Source organism: Lolium rigidum, chromosome 4 (genome assembly GCF_022539505.1).
Source record: "Lolium rigidum isolate FL_2022 chromosome 4, APGP_CSIRO_Lrig_0.1, whole genome shotgun sequence".
NCBI classification, from domain to species: Eukaryota; Viridiplantae; Streptophyta; class Magnoliopsida; order Poales; family Poaceae; genus Lolium; species Lolium rigidum.
This window is the reverse complement of record NC_061511.1, coordinates 125,530,205-125,551,641: the sequence shown is the minus strand read 5'-3', so window position 1 is coordinate 125,551,641 and position 21,437 is coordinate 125,530,205. Positions and strand designations below refer to the sequence as shown.

General features: G+C 46.0%; 2 protein-coding genes and 1 non-coding gene across 5 annotated transcripts; 2 read left to right on the top strand and 1 right to left on the bottom strand.

The window, feature by feature from the left end:
* Window positions 1-3,554: 3,554 nt before the first annotated feature.
* Window positions 3,555-3,628, top strand: TRNAN-GUU. The gene has a single exon. It is a non-coding gene; the product is annotated as a tRNA-Asn (tRNA).
* Window positions 3,629-4,277: 649 nt separating this feature from the next.
* Window positions 4,278-7,599, top strand: LOC124705554 (putative pentatricopeptide repeat-containing protein At3g23330). The gene is made up of 2 exons (XM_047237261.1): window positions 4,278-7,040; window positions 7,166-7,599. Exon 1 carries the CDS (start codon window positions 4,341-4,343, stop codon window positions 6,552-6,554), a length of 2,214 nt encoding a protein of 737 aa, XP_047093217.1. The 5' UTR covers window positions 4,278-4,340; the 3' UTR covers window positions 6,555-7,040; window positions 7,166-7,599.
* A 405-nt stretch (window positions 7,600-8,004) lies between these two features.
* On the bottom strand, window positions 8,005-13,321 carry LOC124705553 (probable methyltransferase PMT8). 3 transcript variants are annotated; one of them, XM_047237260.1, is made up of 8 exons: window positions 13,283-13,321; window positions 12,005-12,370; window positions 11,744-11,908; window positions 11,257-11,439; window positions 10,545-11,139; window positions 9,811-9,923; window positions 9,499-9,719; window positions 8,005-8,704 (listed from the first exon to the last, which is right to left on the bottom strand). In XM_047237260.1, the coding sequence occupies exons 2-8, from the start codon at window positions 12,257-12,259 to the stop codon at window positions 8,386-8,388; spliced, it is 1,851 nt and encodes a 616-aa protein (XP_047093216.1). In that variant the 5' UTR covers window positions 12,260-12,370; window positions 13,283-13,321; the 3' UTR covers window positions 8,005-8,385. The 3 variants fall into 3 exon arrangements, with proteins under 3 accessions (XP_047093216.1, XP_047093214.1, XP_047093215.1); XM_047237258.1 differs by lacking the exon at window positions 13,283-13,321 and adding an exon at window positions 12,448-12,787; XM_047237259.1 differs by lacking the exon at window positions 13,283-13,321 and adding an exon at window positions 12,466-12,787.
* Window positions 13,322-21,437: the final 8,116 nt, after the last annotated feature.

Here is a 21,437-nt window from a genome sequence, read left to right as displayed (position 1 = left end):
CATGGGTAGGGCAATTCTTCACCAAAGATTTCATTCTCTCCCATGCTTGAGCAACATGTTCATTATCCGATTGCTTAAAATTCATTATGCTACTTCTCAAAGATATAATTTTAGTGGGAGGATAATATCTACCAATGAAAGCATCTTTACATTTAGTCCATGAATCAATACTATTCTTTGGCAAAGATATCAACCAATCTTTAGCTCTTCCTCTTAAGGAGAAAGGAAACAATTTTAATTTTATAATGTCACCATCTACATCATTATACTTTTGCATTTCACAAAGTTCAACAAAATTATTAAGATGGGCAGCAACATCATCGAACTAACACCGTGAAAATTGCTCTCTCATAACAAGATTTAGTAAAGCAGGTTTAATTTCATAAAATTCTGCTGTAGCAGCAGGTGGAGCAATGGGTGTGCATAAGAAATCATTATTATTTGTGCTAGTGAAGTCACACAACTTAGTATTCTCAGGAGTACCCATTTTAGCAGTAGTAAATAAAGCAAACTAAATAAAGTAAATGCAAGTAACTAATTTTTTGTGTTTTTAATATAGAGAACGCAAACAAGACAGTAAATAAAGTAAATCTAGCAACTAATTTTTTGTATTTTTAATATAGAGAGCAAACAAAGCAGTAAATAAAGTAAAGCAAGACAAAAACAAAGTAAAGAGATTGGATGTGGGAGACTCCCCTTGCAGCGTGTCTTGATCTCCCCGGCAACGGCGCCAGAAAAATCCTTGCAATTGGCGTGGTAGTTGACACACGTCTGTTGGGAACCCCAAGAGGAAGGTGTGATGCGTACAGCAGCGAGTTTTCCCTCGGTATGAAACCAAGGTTATCGAACCAGTAGGAGTCAAGGAACACGTGAAGGTTGTTGGTGACGGAGTGTAGTGCGGCGCAACACCAGGGATTCCGGCGCCAACGTGGAACCTGCACAACACAATCACAATACTTTGCCCCAACTTAACAGTGAGGTTGTCAATCTCACTGGCTTGTTGTAAACAAAGGATTAAACGTATGGTGTGGAAAATAATGTTTGTTTGCGAAGAACAGTAAAGAACAGAGTTTGCGATAGATTGTATTTCAGATGTAAAAGAATGGACCGGGGTCCACAGTTCACTAGTGGTGTCTCTCCGATAAGAAATAGCATGTTGGGTGAACAAATTACGATTGGGCAATTGACAAATAGAAAGGGCATAACAATGCACATACATATCACGATGACTACTATGAGATTTAATCGGGGCATTACGACAAAGTACATAGACCGCTATCCAGCATGCATCTATGCCTAAAAATTCCACCTTCAGAGTTATCATCCGAACCCCTTCCAGTATTAAGTTACAAACAACGGACAATTGCATTAAGTATGGTGCGTAATGTAATCAACACAAATATCCTTAGACAAAGCATTGATGTTTTATCCCTAGTGGCAACAAGCACATCCACAACCTTAGAACTTTCGTCATCACTGTCCCGCATTCAATGGAGGCATGAACCCACTATCGAGCATAAATACTCCCTCTTGGAGTTACAAGTATCAACTTGGCCAGAGCCTCTACTAGCAACGGAGAGCATGCAAGAACATAAACAACATATATATGATAGATTGATAATCAACTTAACATAGTATTCCATATTCATCGGATCCCAACAAACACAACATGTAGCGTTACAAATAGACGATCTTGATCATGATAGGCAGCTCACAAGATCTAACATGATAGCACAATGAGGAGAAGACAACCATCTAGCTACTGCTATGGACCCATAGTCCAGGGGTGAACTACTCACACATCAATCCGGAGGCGATCATGGTGATGAAGAGTCCTCCGGGAGATGATTCCCCTCTCCGGCAGGGTGCCGGAGGCGATCTCCTGAATTCCCCGAGATGGGATTGGCGGCAGCGGCGTCTCTGGAAGGTTTTCCGTATCGTGGCTCTCGGTACTGGGGTTTTCGCGACGACGGCTATAAGTAGGCGGAAGGGCAGAGTCGGAGGCGGCGCGGGGGGCCCACACCATAGGGCGGCGTGGGCCCCACCCAGGCCGCGCGACCCTATGGTGGCGGCGCCTCGTCGCCCCACTTCGTAATCCCTTCGGTCTTCTGGAAGCTTCGTGAAAAAATAAGACCCTGGGCGTTGATTTCGTCCAATTCCGAGAATATTTCTTTTGTAGGATTTCTGAAACCAAAAACAGCAGAAACAACGAATCGGCTCTTCGGCATCTCGTCAATAGGTTAGTGCCGGAAAATGCATAATAATGACATAAAGTGTGTATAAAACATGTGAGTATCATCATAAAAGTAGCATGGAACATAAGAAATTATAGATACGTTTGAGACGTATCAGTGGGGGACATGCAAGTATCCAACTATCATTCTCAAAGTTTTTGCCTCAAGGATCTATTGATTTGACATTGTTACTTTGGATGCTTCGATCTCATAGTGACATAAATGTATTGCAAATATCACATATATATATGTATGCAAGTCTAGCAAAATTAGGAAGCTCCAACATGCTACTTCAGTGTCAATGTACATTACTATGCTATGAGCCACCGCGTAACTTATGGCATCTACTGGCTTCGTTCGCCCTTGTGAAGAAAATTCCAAACCCTCAAGGTAGGAAGAATTCCCACTTTTTCCAATGCTCAAGAATCAACGATGAAGGACACCGAGTGGACATTAAGAGGGTTGGAAGCCAGGTTTCCAATTGTTCATGGACTACTCACTTTTGGGGACAAGAAGACACTGTGTGACATCATGACATGTGTGATCCCCTCCTTAACATGATCGTAGAAGATGAGAGGATCAAAGGTGAACCGTGACAACTCTAGGGTGGGGGCTCTTGGAGAACATTTGATCGAAATGACGGATTTATCATAATCTTTTTGTGGCACGTGAAATTTTAAGGATAATTTATTGATTATCTATGTATTTATTTTATATTTTCTCTAAACTTTGTTCAAATATTACTTTTATAATTTTTAAAATACATAATTCCAATATTGTTCAATATATTTGGTTAGAGCCTAAAAGTACATTTTGGTTTGGTTTGGGATATTAAACGAAGCTTATATAACACTCCCTCCATGACATGAGAAATACACAACAAAAAGATAAGCCTTGGGTTTAGAAAGTCTTAACCGTGTGCACATCCTCTAGGTTCCAAGCCGTAAACTACTTTTGGAGAAGCTACTCCCTCTGGTTCATATTAACTTTCAATAATATGAATGTATGTAGACACATGTTACTTATAAATACATCCATAGTAGAGACAAATAATATGGATCGGAGGAAGTAGTATTTTTTTTGAGAGAAAAGCCATTTGGTATGCTTTATTGATAACATGACACAATTACATCATTTGCGAGCTTGTTAATTTTGAAAGTCGCGGGTTCATCAATCCAAGTACAAGAATTATTATTAGAACTAAAAGCATTATTAACTAAAACCACCATTTTCATAGTATCCACCACCTGCATACAATCATTTTTGGAAAAGCTAGTACGTTAACTGTTATATAATGTTAAGCCTGTTTAACAAACAAAAGCTGGAATAGCTCAGTTGGCTAGAGCGTGTGGCTGTTAACCACAAGGTCGGAGGTTCAAGCCCTCCTTCTAGCGAAATTTTGTTTCCTTCTTTTTTCTGGCCCGGCTTCCTCTTGGGCTACGCCACGCTGTATTTCCGTTATTTTCACTTTTGGCCCATAAGACCCAACCTCCATGGTCCACACGCACAGATTCTCTCTCTTCCTTACCATTTGCGAATGCCCAACTGAGCACAGTGCACTGACGCCATAAAGAAATGGCGACGACCATGCTGCCGTCCCCGTCTCCCCGCGGCGTCTTCTCGCCGCGCTGCTCGCTCCAGGCCCCGACCCACGCGCACCGGCTGCTCGACGGGGCTCCCCAGAGCCGCCATGCCCCGCCGCAGCGCGCGCGACACGCAGCCGCGGCCTACGCCAAGGAGATTGGCGCATGCGTGCGGGCGCGGCGCTGGCGCGCGGCGTGCGAGGCGTTCGCGGCCATGCGCGCCGCGGGGGCCTCGCCCGACAGGTTCCTCTTCCCGCAGGTGCTCCGCGCCTGCGCCGGGGCGGGCGCGCCCCGCCTCGCCGCCGCCGCGCACGCGCTCGCCGCCAAGGCCGGGCCCCCGCTCGCGGACGACGCCGTGGTGGGGAACGCGGTCGTCGCCATGTACGCCACGCTCGGGGACGTCGGCGCCGCGCGCGCCGCGTTCGCGTCCCTCCCCGAACCCGACGTCGTCGCATGGACCGCTCTCGTGGGCGCCCACGCCAACGCCGGGGAGCTCGACCATGCCTTCGAGCTCTTCCAATCCATGCAGGCCAGCGGCGTGCAGCCTGACGTGATTTCATGGAACACGCTTGTCTCCGGGTTCGCCAGAAACGGTGACATTGCCGCTGCGCTGGATCTGTTCGACGAAATGCGGCTCAGGGGCGTCAAGCCGCGGGTCAGTTCCTGGAACTGCATCATCTCCGGCTGTGTGCAGAACGCGCGTTACGATGAGGCCTTCGACATCTTCCTGGAGATGTGCGAGACTGAGATGCCCGACGCAGTGACTGTCGCTAGCATACTCCCTGCTTGCACCGGCCTCATGGCGCTGGGCGTCGGAAAGCAGCTGCATTCTTACGTCGTACGCTGCGGAATCCAATTGAACGTCTACATAGGTTCCTCTTTGATCGGCATGTACTCGGAGTGCGGGGAGTCTGCTTACGCGAGAAGCGTGTTCTCTGCCATTGATGGGGAGAGGAACGTCACTGTATGGAATGAGTTGATTCAGTCATATATGAGTGATGGGAGGATGGACAAGGCGTGTGAAGCTTTTAACTTGATGCAGCAGGATGGACTGAAGCCCGACACTGTCACGTATAACATCTTCATTGCTGCGTATGCTAGAGCAGGCCAGAAAGAACTAGCAAATGAACTATTAGCAGCCATGATCAATGCCAGCTTGAAGCCTAATGTGATATCAGTGAACGCTTTAATATCCGGGTTTTATCAGTTTGGCCTCTGTGCTGATGCACTGGAAGTTTTCAGATACATGCAGCTCTTGAACACTGCAGATGCAAAGTACTGGACATTTCTTGATAATAGCGGCCCCATTCAGCCAAACAGTACTACACTTACTAGTGTCCTCTCCCTATTGACAGACCTCAAGTTAGATCGTCTCGGGAAGCAAGTACATTGTTATGCTCTAAGGAGTGGTTTGACGTCAAACATATTTGTTTCCAGCAAATTGGTTGACCTTTATGGTAAAGCTGGTGACATGGTATCTGCTGCTAATGTTTTCCAGGGAATCAGGAATAAGAATGTTGTCACATGGAATAGTCTGCTAGCAGCTTACAAGCATAACAAGAAGCCAGAAGTTGCTTTGAAACTATTCTATGAAATGCTCGACTCTGATTTACTTCCTAACTTGGTTACAGTGCAGATAGCTCTTTTGTCCTCTGGAATGACAATGGCGTTGGGGTATGGGAGAGAACTGCATGGTTACATACACAAAAACTGGCCTCATGGTTATCCAGATACTCTTACAAGTGCACTAATAGATATGTATGGGAAATGTGGTAAGATTGAGGATGCTAGGTTTATTTTTGAGCGCTGTGGTGAAAAGGATGTAGCAGTATGGAATGCAATGATGTGTTGCTACTTGCTTCATAGGATGCCCAGAGATGTTAAAGAATTGTTCAGAACACTTGAACAATCTGGAATTCAACCGGATCCTGTTACTTTCATCATACTTCTTTCAGCTTGTAAGCAAGAAGGTTCCATGGAAGAAGCCCGGGACTATTTCTACAGTATGGAAGATTTATATGGCATAAAACCAACTTTAAAACACTACACCTGCATGGTTGACATCATGGGAACAGCTGGTTTATTGGAGGAATCACTAGAACTTATCCAGAAGATGCCACATGAGCTGGATGCATGCCTATGGTCTACTGTTCTCAAAGCTTGTAAGCTTCACTCAAATTTGGAGGTTGCGGCTAAGGCTGCAAAATCTCTTTTTGAGCTTGAACCAAATAACACTTCAAACTACATGCTGCTTTCCAATATATATGCCAACAATGGTTTGTGGGATTCAACTGAATCTGTGAGGGATGCTATGACAGAGCAAGGGTTGCATGTCGAGAGACAATGTAGCTGGCTATATCTCGGCACAAGTGTGGATTCTTTTGAGGCTGGAGATTTGTCTCATCCTAATTTTGAGAATATTTTGAGTACATGGAAGGACGTGGCTAGTAGGATGGAACAGTCTGGGTATGCCCCTCAAGACAATGAGCCCTATTGCAATGTAGAAGTTGATCCATTGTCATGCCACCACACCGAACGGATTGCGGTGTGCTATGGACTTATTTCCATGTGTGGTCATGAACCGATACGGATCTTGAAGAACTTTCGAATGTGCAAAGAATGTCATTCCTCAATCAAATTTATCTCAAGAGATAAGAACCGGGAGATATTGATTTCAGATGGTTGCACCTATCACCATTTCAACGATGGCTCATGCAGCTGTGGAGATATGTGGTAAATGAAGAGTTGGTTTGCCACGAAAATACTGGCTCATAGACCATGAAAAACTACAGCAATATCTGATATGGGTGATAAGGGCAATCAGTGACACCATCTTGACCGTCAAAAAGAAAAGAGAGCCATATTGAACCCCTGGGCTCAAATATGGTGTGGTTTATGGGAGGCTGAAAGCCTGCAGCTTTTGCCAAGATCCGAGGGGAAAAGGGGCAATGGCCAGAACTATGTTGAAGGTTAAAGGAAGTGAAGATATATGTTACACGGATATCCAGTAAAAGCAATGCATATGTACTTCATGATTGGCTCATATCACTGATAGCTTGTTGATGATGGTGGCGAGGATAGTCATTCATTTCTTCAGTTACAGGTAGATGATGGTCTGGATGGAAAGCAGGTAACCCTAGCACGGAATATGCTATGTAAGCATCCGTCTGTCTGATATACAACTGTACTTCAAGGTTTGCAGTTTCTAGCCATTATTGATACGGTGACTAGTGCAGGGAGGGCCGAAATGTTGACTCGCTTGATATTTACTAGCCTACTTTGTTGAGACTGATTGTTCTTCAGTTTTCCAGCCTATCCATGCTCAAATAAAGAAATTTTTGATGATAGGGAATTCACAGGAAGATTCATGAGGTAATGGATCTTTTGCCTGGGTCAAGAGGGGAACAGTGTCACGCATAATTTGCCAGCAACTCTGTTTATCACATAACTTGAGAAGTGCCAACTGGTTCACCAATACTGTTATTCCCGGGATTTGATCCAGTGAGGTTACACCTTAATAGGAGATAGTTGAGTTGTGGGGATGTCGCATGGTCCAGTTGTTTCATGCTCATCGGAGCTAATCGTGCATGCTTGTAATAACATTGATATCCCAGCAATCAATCTCGCTGTTCAAAAAAACAAAGAATATGGTGAGTTGTGCTTTTCTATGTGCTACACGGTCTTTGGTTCAAAGGAATTTCATATGAAAATTCTTATGGTTTCCAATCCAACAGACCAAACAAGATCTTATATTATAGGACAGAGGGAGTACTTTTTATTCATTCTAGAACGAAATTTTCCATCGAATCAGCCCCATATAAAAATTCGTTTGTTCTTGTGACAACCATGTCATGCCTAGGTTATGTTACGAATTATTGTTTTTTTAATTCCTGTAGGATTTACTATGGTAGTATATGCCATCATAATTTATGTTTTTCTTATCCCTATATTTTTAGAATTTTGCAAACAAAGAGACCCTAACTAATTTTCTACCTATTCTCTCTTCATCTTCTATCTGTGTTACCTGCTAGGTGATATTATTGCCTGATGTATCTATCCGTAGAGAAAGACACAAAGAGGGAACATATACATCAGAAGCACCACTCTTCTTCGGTACAAACCTGCAGTACATTCCTCAGGGATGAGACTCCAGCAGTCTTGAGACCTCTATCCCAGGCTAAACCTCATTGGTCCAAAATATGTTTACAAATTTTCGCTTCTTACAATAAACACCAGATCTGTTTACAAAATAACACTTTAACAAATAGACCAGAAGCACCTAACTGAAGCTGAACATTTAAAAGGCTTTATTTCCTAACCATGCTAGAGAACGAACATCAACTGACATCACAGAATCTGTAGAGACAAAAAAGAAGAGGCTTGAGCTTAGTCTTCTAGATGCTTTGCCATATGCTGAAAAATAATCTATCTTCACGTGGGTAGGGGACTAGAAATTCTATTTCTGGAGCAGCAATACTGAATTGTGTATTTGGAGGGAGCAGCTGAGCTTGCTTCTTGGCTTCTGAGCTGCAGATGCTGATGGTGCCAAAGAAACTCAAAAGACAACATTACGTGGAGTCCTGCGAGCCTCCTGGTAACCACAATTTCTTCCGGATTATGAATATCATTTCATTCTCCTCGGATTCCGAACTGGACTCAGCATCCACAACAGTTACTGCCTCCCAGTGAAGTGCATTAAGATACTTCTTGATGAATGCAATGACAGGGGCCTTGTCTCTCACAATGATAAAACCAGTTGGCCTGAGGATGCGGTCCATTTCAAGGAGCAGATCTTCAGCACTGCAACCTCTTTTATCAAGGTCCGAGAAGACTGTCCACGCATGCAGAAGATCATATGTTCGAGGATAAGTAGAGAATGCCTCACACCTGCAAATACATCATTGTATTTAAGTACAACTGTCAACAAACTTGCTAGCAACAATCCGAAACTGTATAATTCACCACACACAAAATTGCAAACAATTGATGATAACATTGCAGAGAAATCATGAACCCTTCACCTGGTCGAGAAAAATGAGTTGGTAACTCAAGAGTATTCACCATTCCTATATTATCGTGGAAACTAATCGTATGTCTTGAAAGCCTAGAGAAGGGCTTCCAGTTGTGTGTGTCATATGACTAAACTTAGTAAGTGCATAGTAGCACTACAACGAATGGAAGTGCTAAAGTGCAACAGTGTACTGGTGTATGCTTTCAGAAATAAGACCCTAAAGGACCCAATATGTTAGCAGTATTGGCCAAACCAACCCAACCAATTTTGTTTTGATAGCAGCATATCTGAGATGAAAGCTGGGCAGGTAGCACCATAGCATAATGGACCTACTGATCTCACAAGGTTCTTTCCTGGAACTTATTGGGGTGTCACTCATACAATACAAGGGGTAAATTATAGTGGAGAATATTCCCTACCAGAGCAATGGAGGGTTTTATCCTAAGTGTTTTAATGGTACATGAGCACCTCAGCCATTGCTGAACAAGGTTAGCAGCACTGTTTCAACTATAATGCCTTATTTTTAGCACATGATAAAACCTTATTAATGCGTTGCGGACACAAAAATTAGAAGCTCCTTGCAAGTACTAAATTTATGTATCTAACAAGACCATGGCCCTAAGACACCATTCATCTCAAATGGAAATCCCTTATGTGAACTGAGGCATACCAGTCATGATTAGAGCCTATGAGCCCTCTGTCATAGATAATCTTAAGAGTGCTTGGTCCATCATGGGGCACAGCATTCATCACCCATACATCCTTTTCCTTGAGAGCAGCAGCAAATGATCCAAAGTTTGCTTTCATGTCCATGATGTTTCTAATACTGTCTGGTTTTACCTTCGGGCTCAACAAGTTCCAGTAATTATCTACTCTTTGCTGCCACATTTCCTGTACAAAAAGATTTTGTCAGTGATCCTTGCTGAGTTGTTAGCACCCAACGAAATTCTGAAGACACTAGATGATAATAAGATCAACTTACTGTATCCTTTTCAAACGTGTCAGCTGTAACATACAAATCAGCGAGACGGGGAGGTGGGGTTGTTAATCGAGCAGGCCAAGGAGCCAATCCACTTCCTCCATCCCTGTGCATTTCTGCAAATATACAGTCAATCGTTACTTCGCTGAGATGCAAATTAGCTGCAAAATGTAGTGAAGAAAAAGAAAAGAAATGGTATATCTCCATGTGTTTCTATTACTGACAAGTATGGGGGAGTGGAGATCAGAAGGCTACGTTCATTCTGCTCTAAATGATCATAAACCATCCCATTACCCCCTTTAGTGTAATCAACTTGGTTATTATTTTGATTCCCAGATTCCAACATTACCTGAATATATTTGATACATGTAGTGCAAAGGATATTCCAACATGGCCCTAATACAAGATAAACGGAATATCCTTTGCACTACATATGGTCGCTGAGCAGCAGAATATATTTGAATCTTATCCTAGTGGGTGCAGTGAGCAGGTAAATAACATCTCATTATCAGATATCATTGTGTCCATTCCTGATTGATTCTATACCAACAGCTGATGTTTCTATGACTCAAAATATCTTCTCCAATACTCACTAAGAGTTCAACATTAATCTAACGTTGCCAACTAGGTTGAAGTAAGCAAAAAAGCACTAGAAAAGCATGACAATATCGAGTATCCAGCCAGTAGGTAAGCAACAAAAGGAAGCAACCAAAGACTGGAATAGGACAATCACTCACGTTCTGGATATGGAGTAATGCAAGCTTCCATTGTCACTCCCCATACTGAATCCGGATCATCACCGCTTTTGCATAGAGGTGGATTTGTACCATGCGGCCGACTTCTGTAGCAATCATTGTTCAGAGGCTTGACCCAAATAACTGTCTGGTTTTTTTTCTCTGCAATTGTCCAGCACATCCTTTCTGCAAGGGAACTCATTTCTTTCCAGATTCTACGATCCTCCTCATCCTGTGCGTATGCTTCCGGAGATGAATATGCAAAATAACCTCCAGGCCTGAGTAATCTATCTAGTTCAAGCATAAGAATTCCATCTCTTTGAAGCCAGTCGATCCTGCAACGGGAACAGTGGGCTAATTCAAACGATCTACTGGGGTATGGAAGCCTTTTTGTTCCCAGAACACCAAGATATGCAGGTATCCCCCTTTCAAGAGCAAATTGGATCTGGTTCTGATGTACATCGTTTGGTGCCAAAGACATGGCGATGACATTAGACGAAAGAAGATATCCTCCAAAACTAGCAACTCCACAGCCAACATCAAGAACTGTACGAAGCATTCCCTCATTGTTTATAATGTTATCTTTGAAGTTTAGCATCTGTCAAATAGTAGAAGAGATGAATCACAACAGTGAAGCTCGACAGTGCATGGTACTCAAATATGTGTAGCGTATTTTTAGCGGAGCATTGTTTTGAAGACGTGCAAACATACTTACATTTGCAATGTTTGCTATATACTTGTCAGCTCCATTATGAAAATGCGTTCCACCACCTGGAAACTTAATTTTTTCACCTGCATCAATCATCCAGTTCTGGTCTGACTTCTCTTTTGCAAGGTGAGTGTGAGGAATATTTGCTTTCCACACTATATCACGACTTTTTGGCCATTTTATGGGAACCTGCAAAACAAAGTTTCATGACTCTAATGTGGTGGCTTAGTCAAGGTCTAGTTAAACAGAACCATAGGTCAGCAGGAGGTAATAGAAGGTCCAGCTCCACAGCAGGTACATGCCAACTACATCTACGGGCATATGACATATTCTTCACCACATGATGTATGATCACAAAATTAAGTGGTTTATCTTGAAATTATGGTTGAAATGATTAGTGTGTGAACCCAACACCAGCAACATTGTTACCCCGCGACAGAACCCAAATATTGTAAAGAGATGACAAGAAAAAAAAAAGGATAATCTTGTGAACCTTATAGCCGTGTGGCGGGGGAATCAGGCAATTAAAGCGCCTCTCAGGAGGAGGGCAATGCCGCTCATAGTGCTCCATCAGGTTTAAATCCAGCTTCAACCTCATCTGAAATATCAAATTCCTATCCAAGCAGGGAATCAGCTCAGAATGCCGGTCATCGCATGCCTACGCACCAAAGGGAAGAAAAGACATTCACAGTTATATAAACACATATAGCACAGATTATCGACAGACAACTGATTACTGGTTCTGAACACTCACAGGGAAGCTCTTGAGCTTAACATCACTTGCTTCGCCGGTCCCAAAGATTGATTCGTCTAAGCCATCGTCGCCATCCGCATCGCTGCCCCATCCGAGCGACCGCGTGAACTTGGTCCCGTACTCCAGCGCCGCGCTCCCGGCCTGCCCTCCGTTGGAGCCCGAGAAATAGAGGAAGAGGAGGCAGAGGCACGCAACCATGACGCAGAACAGCACGATGGGCCTCTTGCTCTGCCCCCCGTCATTTCTCCCCCTCATCTCGAAGGATCCCAAATCCTAATCCTAGCACTAGTAGTTCCACTCTAGTATAGACTGTCCTCAAGATTCATAAAGGAGCGGAGCAATTGTAGCGTTCTTGGATGCAGGGATCTGCAGGAAACCAAAAAGAAGCCATTAGACCACTATAACTATGTAGCAGAAAGCCAAGGCAGTTGAAGGAAGCGAACCAAAACTGAGATAGGCACCGGAAGGGGGGAAGGAAGATGGAAGCCCCACAAGAACTGAAATCCTTGGGACGAGTTAAATGCTCCCACCCAAATCCCCAGACTGGTGCGAGACGGAGGATGAAAATTCCCCGAATAAGTATGCAAACTTCCCGTGCCCTCCAATGGTAGGCGGGCGAGCGGCAGTCGTAAAGAGTGAAGTGGGGGGCAGATCACGAAGAGGAAAGAGCAGCACTTGCTAGTACTTTAAGTAAAGCTGGAGTATTTTACTCGCAGATTCTGATCTGCGGGGCGGTCTCCAGTGGCTTGGAATTCGGTTCATCAGCACGCACAAGCTCTCGCGCGAAGCGACTGGATTAGGCAGCCAAGCATAAGCCGGAAAGAAAGAAAAAGCTTCGATTTGACGACCCAATGGAAACGCGAGCAGCGTGAAGGACAGCGACGGGCACTGCCGCTAGTACCACCGCTCCACTGGCACTCGGAGAAGACGGCTGAGTGCGTCCGGCGCGAGGCCAGCAGCAGCGGGCTAAAAATCCCCCGAGTTCTCGTCCAAAACAACCAGCCAAATAAATCCTAACAAACGCGACGAATAGAAACGAACTAGTAGCAGAAAAACCCAAACGCGAATCCCACCAGACGCGACACGGAGCGCGCAAAGCCCCCAAAATCCGCGCGCTTTCAGTTGGCTACTAGCCTGCCGCCGTTCCTCTGGGAAGTTAACCAGACATGGCAACGGCGGGGCTGAGGTCGAGCCAGCCCCCACCAGCGCATCGACGGGGAGAGCGAGAGGGGGGGGGGGGGGGCGAGCAGAATGCTATGGGGGGGAGAAGCAACGCACCCTCGCGCGGATCCCGTGCGCCGCTGCCGCCGCAGGCGCTCGTCGGCTCCGGTCGCGGGGCGGGGCGGGGCAGCGGAGCGGAAGGCCTCGACTTGCGGGGAGCTGAGAGAGAAAGAGCGAAGCAGGCAAGGGCTTCAGTCTTGGTGGCTCGTGTTAATGGTGGCACCAGTAAGATCCGAGAGATAATTAGCAAGCGCGTGTTAACCACTTTATTTATGAACAGGCCACGGTACACGAGGCGCTGTTTTATTAGCAAGCGGAGGGAATGTGCCCGTGCCGTGCGCGTCGTGGTGAGAAGATGCACCTTGCGTCGGCAGCGCCATCCGCCCAGCGTTATTGGTGGTACCGAGAGTAGCTCCCTTGATGCCAATACCATAATAGCCCCAATAATTTTTTTGGTTCAAACTAAATTGAAACTCACAGTAGAAAATGAAATGCAAGTCAAGTTTTGAAATAGCCATTTAAAGTCCGGGTCGGTCAACACATCCGGCCACCAAATCGCCATCATAGTCCGGCTACAAAAAAATAAAGGTAACTTGTGCTTCATGGCCAAATAGATCAATGAATGGTGTGAGCACCTCTATCACATCCGGCTCCTTGACCATCGGCAGCTCCACGATCTCCGGTTTGTCCATGCTCATCGCTGACTCCGCCGTCACCAGTTGATGTAGCCCCGCCTATCGTCGACACTACACCATGGCCAAGGAGTCCCCCAAGTGGACCAACAAGCGCAACCCCGCCTATCATCGACGCTACACCATGGCCAAGGAGTCCCCCAAGTGGACCAACAACACAAACCCCGCCATATATGTCAAGGTGAACTCCTTCCTCTCGACACTCGACCTCGTCAATACCTTGGATGGAATGCTACCTCATGTCGGTGTGTTACATGTCATTAGGTACAAGAGTCATCGAGAACCGGAGAGAAGGAACTCCCATGGTGCAAGGAAGAGAGAAGAAGAAGAAGGAAAGAAGAGAAGAAGGAAGAGGAAGAAGAGGCGGGAGGAAGAGGCCCGGCCGGTCCGAGGCCGGCCAACCGGGCCCCAGTGCCGGACGAGGCCGGTCCCGAGGCCGGTCGAGCCGGGCCCCGACCGGATCCACAACCGGCGTCGTACCGGCGCCAAACCGGAAACTTTTGCGAACTTCCGGTTGGCGGCCGGTTGACCGGCCCCCGCACCGAGCCGCCGGTCTACAGCCCGGTTGAAACCCGGTCTGATCGGATTTCACGAGTCAGACTCGACCGGAAACGGCCCGAGTCGACCAACCGCGTACCTTTTCGACCCAAGTCGCCTTGTACCCCTATATAAGCACCTAGGTCATCCCCTTTACCCCTTAGACATGATTTAGGCTTAGAGATGACTTTGAGCTTTGTCTCCCTAGGGTTTCATCCCCTTTGTATCCAAGGCAACCCTTGATGGATGTATGGATTTGTGAGTGTGAGATTCTAGTGCTACCCACTCTCTCTCCCACTCCTTGATTCATCTCCCTCACCGATCTCTCACTCCGGGATTCTACTTCGCGTCTCTTCCGGGTTGATTCTATTGGCGTGGTCCATCGAGCCACGAGGGTAAGTATCGGTTGTATCGGGTTGGTGTGCGTGCGGGAGTTCCTCGTGTTCTTCGTGTTCATCGTGTTCTTCGCGCTCTCCCTCTCTCCCTCCTTGGATTTCGGGTCAACTGCAAGATCGGGCCACAAACGGGGTCTTAGACCTCATCATATGGTATCAGCAGCCTTTGGTTTCCGCGGATTTGACCCTCCACCCACCCAATTTCGTCTCTAAAAAATTTCCAAAAAATTCCCTAAAAATAGCCCTAATTTGCCTTTGGACGGATCTGCGATTTCGTTGCGTTTTGAGTGGTTTTGGTCCATGGATTCGATGTTGTTGTGCTTGATCTACTATTTCCCAACTATTAGCCTCCAATTCCATCGTTTCCCTTCGATTTGGTCGATTTGGCTTGGTTTTGCTCAAGAACAGGAGAGAGAAAATGAGCTGTCCGGTTGAGCACCGGTTGACCGGGCCACAGACCGGCCGGGCCAGCCCAGAACCCGGTCGACCGGTCGCCAACCGGACCAGACAGCCCAGAACCCGGTCGACCGGTCGCCAACCGGACCAGACAGCCCAGAACCCGGTCGACCGGTCGCCAACCGGACCAGCCGGCCCCAGACCCGGCCAGACCGGGCCCCAGACCGGGCGCCACCACTTCCACCACCACCGCCGACCACCACCACTCCTCTCCACCACCGGCAAGCTCCGTCAACCCCCAAACCACCGGTACACACCACCGCGGCCCCATAACCACCGCCGCAACCGCAAGAGCATCGACACCATCCACCACCGGCTTACCACCGCCACCACCGCCAAGCTACTTTGACCCTTTTCTTCCGCTAACTTGTGTTTGCTTGTTCCGGTTTGAGTGCCTTGTTTGTGAAACTAACCCGCGGCTCCGAAGCAAGCGACGACATCCTCGGCACCCGGACTTGCAACCGTACTCTTGACATCACCGCCATCATCGCAAGTTGTGTGTTCATCACCGCCTAACATCTTAGGTATAACTTGCATTCCCCTTGTAACCCCTCTTCTTTTGCGATCTATCCTATCGAGCATTGCTTACCAAGTGTTGCGAGACATTGCACGTGGCCCCGATTGTGAGGTGTGTGTGTAGTGTGGAGTCAAGCTTCTAAGCAAAACTCGTGTGGCAAGATAGCAAGAGCGAGCTAACGCTAACATAGAGCGTGAAAAAGAAAGAAAAGCACAAAAAGAGTGCAAGTGCCATCATACATACAAAAGAGTGCAAGTGCCACCATAGATACAAAAGAGTGCAAGTGCCACCAAATACAAAAAGAGAAAAAGCTTTTAAGCAAAAGAGAGAAAGAGAAGAGAGGTCGCGTGTGAATCTAGTTGTCTCTCCATTTGCAACCAAAGCTTTGCCTCTCCTTGTGTTAGTGTGACACCGAGCATCCTTACATACACTTTTCCGCTCACTTTTGGTTGCACTAACCCCGCTTATCCCGTGTGTGTGTTCCACATCTTTTCCGTGTTTATAGTGATCATCGCTTTGACATTTGATTTCTTTGGATTTCACCCACTCTTGACAATACACTTGATTTCGGATTTCGTCTTTTGGCTTTCCACCACACTCACCTACCACCATATTTGCTAGCTTTTGCGTGTGTCTTTGTGTGAGTGCCCGATACAATTGTTCTAACTCTCGGTTTGTTGGATCACCCCAATCTTGTCATACCACGGTAAGGTTGCGAGGTAGTGTTCTTCCACTCACATACACCATATAGATATTGTCGTGCTAACATGTATAGCGACGAAGACGACACGGAGGAGTACATGGAGCACTTCAAGGAGGATACCTCTTCAAGTACCGCGGATGTGGAGGAACATGTGGAGCTCTACTCCGACTATGGCTCCGAAAGCATCACCGACATCTCCGACATCGAGGAGCTCGACATCGACCATGGCTCCCCAAGCATCATCGACATGGACGACATGGTAGAGCACCACCTTGAGGACGACTTCGACGAGCTCTACATCGACAATGGCTCATCAAGCATGGACGACATGGTGGAGCAACGCCACGCCTACGACATCGACACCATGGCGGAGCCTCACCTAGTCACCTACTTGGCCAATGGAGCTACATATGAAGATAGAGGACCTCCACGATGGCACCATCATATGGATCATCAAGAGCGTCCCCATCATGAGCGTCATCGACACACTTCTCCGAGCTCCACTAGGCGCCACCATGAGAGTGCTTATGCACAAGATCGTCGACTTCAAGTACATCATATGGAGCATCAAGAGCGTCCACAACATGATCGTCATCGACACTCTTCTCCAAGCTCCACAAGGCGCCGCAAGCAACATGCCAAGTCGCATGAGCCATCATCTCGGCATGGCAAGGACCGTCATCGACTCACACCATCTCATGCTAGTCGTCGACCACTACCACCTCATGGTCTACATCGACATACGTCACCACATGAGCTTCACCGCCACAAGCCACTTCATGATCGCCATCGACCAACATCTTCCACGGATCTTCGACGACACCACTCAAGCCATGGTGATGATGCACGAAGACGAGATCCTCGACATGAAGACGACAAACACCATCATTCGGTGTCTACCACTCCAAGGATGGCAAGTGCACATCGCGCATACCTTCCTCATGAGGCGACTTCCACCTCTTGTGCCACCACCACAATGGCCCCTACCTCGTCACATGCCTATGGACGCCGATGCTACAAGTGCAAGCAACAAGGCCACCCTCCACGGGAATGTCCCAATCTCCTATGTGAGGTGTGCAAGGCCAAGGGTCACGTGGCATGGCAATGCACAACGCCAAGCGCCAAGACGCTCTACTTCGACAAGCTACAAGCACAAGCCACCAAGAAGCCTTTAGCGCTCACACTTCAAGATGAAGATCAACAAGGTCAACTCACGGATGATGTGGATCCGAGCCTAGCTCTCCGCGACACTACGGCGCCCACGATGGAGGACGACTTGGGAGGCGATGGAGTTGAGATGGTTGAGCATGGGAACTTCCCTTCAACCAAGGAGGCGCATGGAGATGAGAAAGCCGAGCCTACTCCTATATGCTTGATCGATGCGTTGGTACCAATCCCATGTGAGCATGAGAGCCACCTTGCCCACTTGAGTGAGAGTGATAGTGAGTTGAGTGACTCCCACCCCATATGTGAGTTTGAGTGCTTCCATTTGGAGGACATGAGTGATACACAAAGTGAGTTGAGAGAGGTAGATGATAGGTCCATGGAGGACATCGCTTTTGCTAACACATTAACCTCTCCCTCGTTTGTGTCTTCTTATGTTGCACTAGGTTCCCTGGAGGACGAGTTCCCGATCATGGAGAAGATGTACATGGTGCATGAAGATGATGATATCCCACCATGCTTGCTTCAAGACGGACATGTCGACCACATGGATCCTCCTACTTCCACAACACCTACCTCAAATGAGTCGGCCTCCAAAGGTAACAACATAGGTGTTGATGATGCCATGATCCCACTAGTGGACATGATGAATTTTGAGTGCATGCATGATCTCGATGATCCATTTGCTACTTCACATGCTACTTTCACTTTCCCATGTGATGCTTTGCTTGATAACATTGTTGATCATGTGGAATTGATTGCTTGTGATACCATGACCATGCCATGCTATGAGAGTTTCACTTTTTCCCCGCTTGCTTGCAATGATAATGATTATGATAATTGATACGTCTCCGACGTATCGATAATTTCTTATGTTCTATGCCATATTATTGATGATACCTACATGTTTTATGCACACTTTATGTCATATTCGTGCATTTTCTGGAACTAACCTATTGACGAGATGCCGAAGGGCCAGTTCCTGTTTTCTGCTGTTTTTGGTTCCAGAAATCCTAGTAAACAAATATTCTCGGAATTGGACGAAATCAACGCCCAGGTCCCTATTTTTCCCGGAGCCTTCCAGAACACCCGAGAGCCGCCGGAGGAAGCCACAGGGGCCCCACACCACACCCCGGCGCGGCCGGAGGGGGCCGCGCCGCCCTATGGTGTGGGCCCCCCAGGCCCCCTCCGAGGCTGCCCTTCCGCCTACTTAAAGCCTCCGTCGCGAAACCCCTGATGCGAAGAACCACGATACGGAAAACCTTCCAGAGCCGCCGCCATCGCGAAGCCAAGATCTGGGGGACAGGAGTCTCTGTTCCGGCACCCTGCCGGAGCGGGGAAGTGCCCCGGAAGGCTTCTCCATCTACACCGCTGCCATCTCCACCGCCATCTTCATCACCGCTGGCTGCTCCCATGAGGAGGGAGTAGTTCTCCATCGAGGCTCGGGGCTGTACCGGTAGCTATGTGGTTCATCTCTCTCCTATGTGCTTCAATACAATAATCTCATGAGCTGCCTACATGATTGAGATTCATATGATGATGCTTGTAATCTAGATGTCGTTATGCTAGTCAAGTGAATTTTACTCATGTGATCTCCAGGAGACTCCTTGTCCCACGTGTGTAAAGGTGACAGTGTGTGCACCGTGTGGGTCTCTTAGGCTATATTTCACAGAATACTTATTCACTGTTGAATGACATAGTGAAGTGCTTATTTATATCTCTTTATGATTGCAATGTGTTTTGTATCACAATTTATCTATGTGCTACTGTAGTGATGTTATTAAAGTAGTTTATTCCTCCTGCAAGGTGTAATGGTGTCAGTGTGTGCATCCGTGTTAGTACTTGGCGTATGCTATGATCATGATCTCTTGTAGATTGTGAAGTTAACTATTGCTATGATAGTATTGATGTGATCTATTCCTCCTACATAGTGTGAAGGTGACAGTGTGCATGCTGTGTTAGTACTTGGTTTAGTCGTGTTGATCTTTCTTGCACTCTAAGGTCATTTAAATATGAACATTGAATTGTGGAGCTTGTTAACTCCGGCATTGAGGGTTCGTGTAATCCTACGCAATGTGTTCATCATCCAACAAAGAGTGTAGAGTATGCATTTATCTATTCCGTTATGTGATCAAAGTTGAGAGTGTCCACTAGTGAAAGTCTAATCCCTAGGCCTTGTTCCTAAATACTGTCTGCGTTACTGCTGCTGCGTTACTACTGCTTGCGTTACTACGCTTGTTTACTCGTCCTGGGCAAAGCACTTTTCACGGTGCCGTTGCTACTGCTCATATATATTCATACCACATGTATTTCACTATCTCTTCGCCGAACTAGTGCACCTCTTAGGTGTGTTGGGGACACAAGAGACTTCTTGCTTTGTGGTTGCAGGGTTGCATGAGAGGGATATCTTTGACCTCTTCCTCCCCGAGTTCGATAAACCTTGGGTGATCCACTTAAGGGAAACTTGCTCGCTGTTCTACAAACCTCTGCTCTTGGAGGCCCAACACTGTCTACAAGAATAGAAGCACCCGTAGACATCAAGCACTTTTCAGGCGCCGTTGTCGGGAGGAAAGGTAAAAGGTACTCACACTCCGGATCTCGGCTACTAAGCTATTCTCGCCGTTGTAAGTACTCGAAGCTATTTCCTTTAGATCCTGCAATTGCATCTTTTTGTTTCTTGTTTACACTAGTTTGGCATAATGGACAACAATGAGCTTCTTATTCTATTTCCTGATTTAAGACATGGATGGTTTGATGCGAAAATTAAAAAACCCATGGAACATATTAGCATGAACACTTTGAATACCATTGTTGCTAATGATATGGAAAATTCTAAGCTTGGGGAAGCTGGCTTTGATGAGCATGATGTTTTTAGTCCCCCAAGCATTGAGGAGAAAATTTACTTTGATGATACTTTGCCTCCCATATATGATGATTATAATGATAGTAGTCTTTTGTTACCGCCTGTTAAGGAGGATAAATTTGATTATGTTTACAATATGCCTCCTATATTTGATAGCTACTTTGTTGAATTTGCTCCCACTACAACTAATAAAATTGATTATACTTATGTGGAGAGTAATAATTTTATGCATGAGACTCATGATAAGAATGCTTTATGTGATAGTTATATTGTTGAGTTTGCTCATGTTGCTACTGAAAGTTATTATGAGAGAGGAAAATATGGTTGTAGAAATTTTCATGTTACTAAAACACCTCTCTATGTGCTGAAATTTTTGAAGCTACACTTGTTTTATCTTCCTATGCTTGTTACTTTGCTCTTCATGAACTTGTTTATTTACAAGATTCCTATGCATAGGAAGCATGTTAGACTTAAATGTGTCTTGAATTTGCCTCTTGATGCTCTCTTTTGCTTCAAATACTATTTCTTGCGAGTGCATCGTTAAAACTGCTGAGCCCATCTTAATGGCTATAAAGAAAGAACTTCTTGGGAGATAACCCATGAGTTTATTTTGCTACAGTAATTTTATTTTGCATTTGTGTCTTGGAAGTTGGTTACTACTGTAGCAACCTCTCCTTATCTTAGTTTTGAGTTTTGTTGTGCCAAGTGAAGTCTTTGATAGTAAAGTGAATACTAGATTTGGATTACTGCGCAGAAACAGATTTCTTTGCTGTCACGAATCTGGGTCTAATTCTCTGTAGGTAACTCAGAAAATTAAGCCAATTTACGTGAGTGATCCTCAGATATGTACGCAACTTTCATTCAATTTGGGCATTTTCATTTGAG

What these genes read in the sequence shown, in the direction of transcription:
- LOC124705553 (XM_047237260.1), bottom strand. Translation starts at nt 12,259, where the DNA reads ATGAGGGGGAGAAATGACGGGGGGCAGAGCAAGAGGCCCATCGTGCTG. An exon ending in ATATAGCAAACATTGCAAAT is followed by an intron (nt 11,140 to 11,256) that starts GTAAGTATGTTT and finishes ACTATTTGACAG; the next exon opens with ATGCTAAACTTCAAAGATAA. An exon ending in ACACGTTTGAAAAGGATACA is followed by an intron (nt 9,720 to 9,810) that starts GTAAGTTGATCT and finishes CTTTTTGTACAG; the next exon opens with GAAATGTGGCAGCAAAGAGT.
- LOC124705554 (XM_047237261.1), top strand. Translation starts at nt 4,341, where the DNA reads ATGCAGGCCAGCGGCGTGCAGCCTGACGTGATTTCATGGAACACGCTT.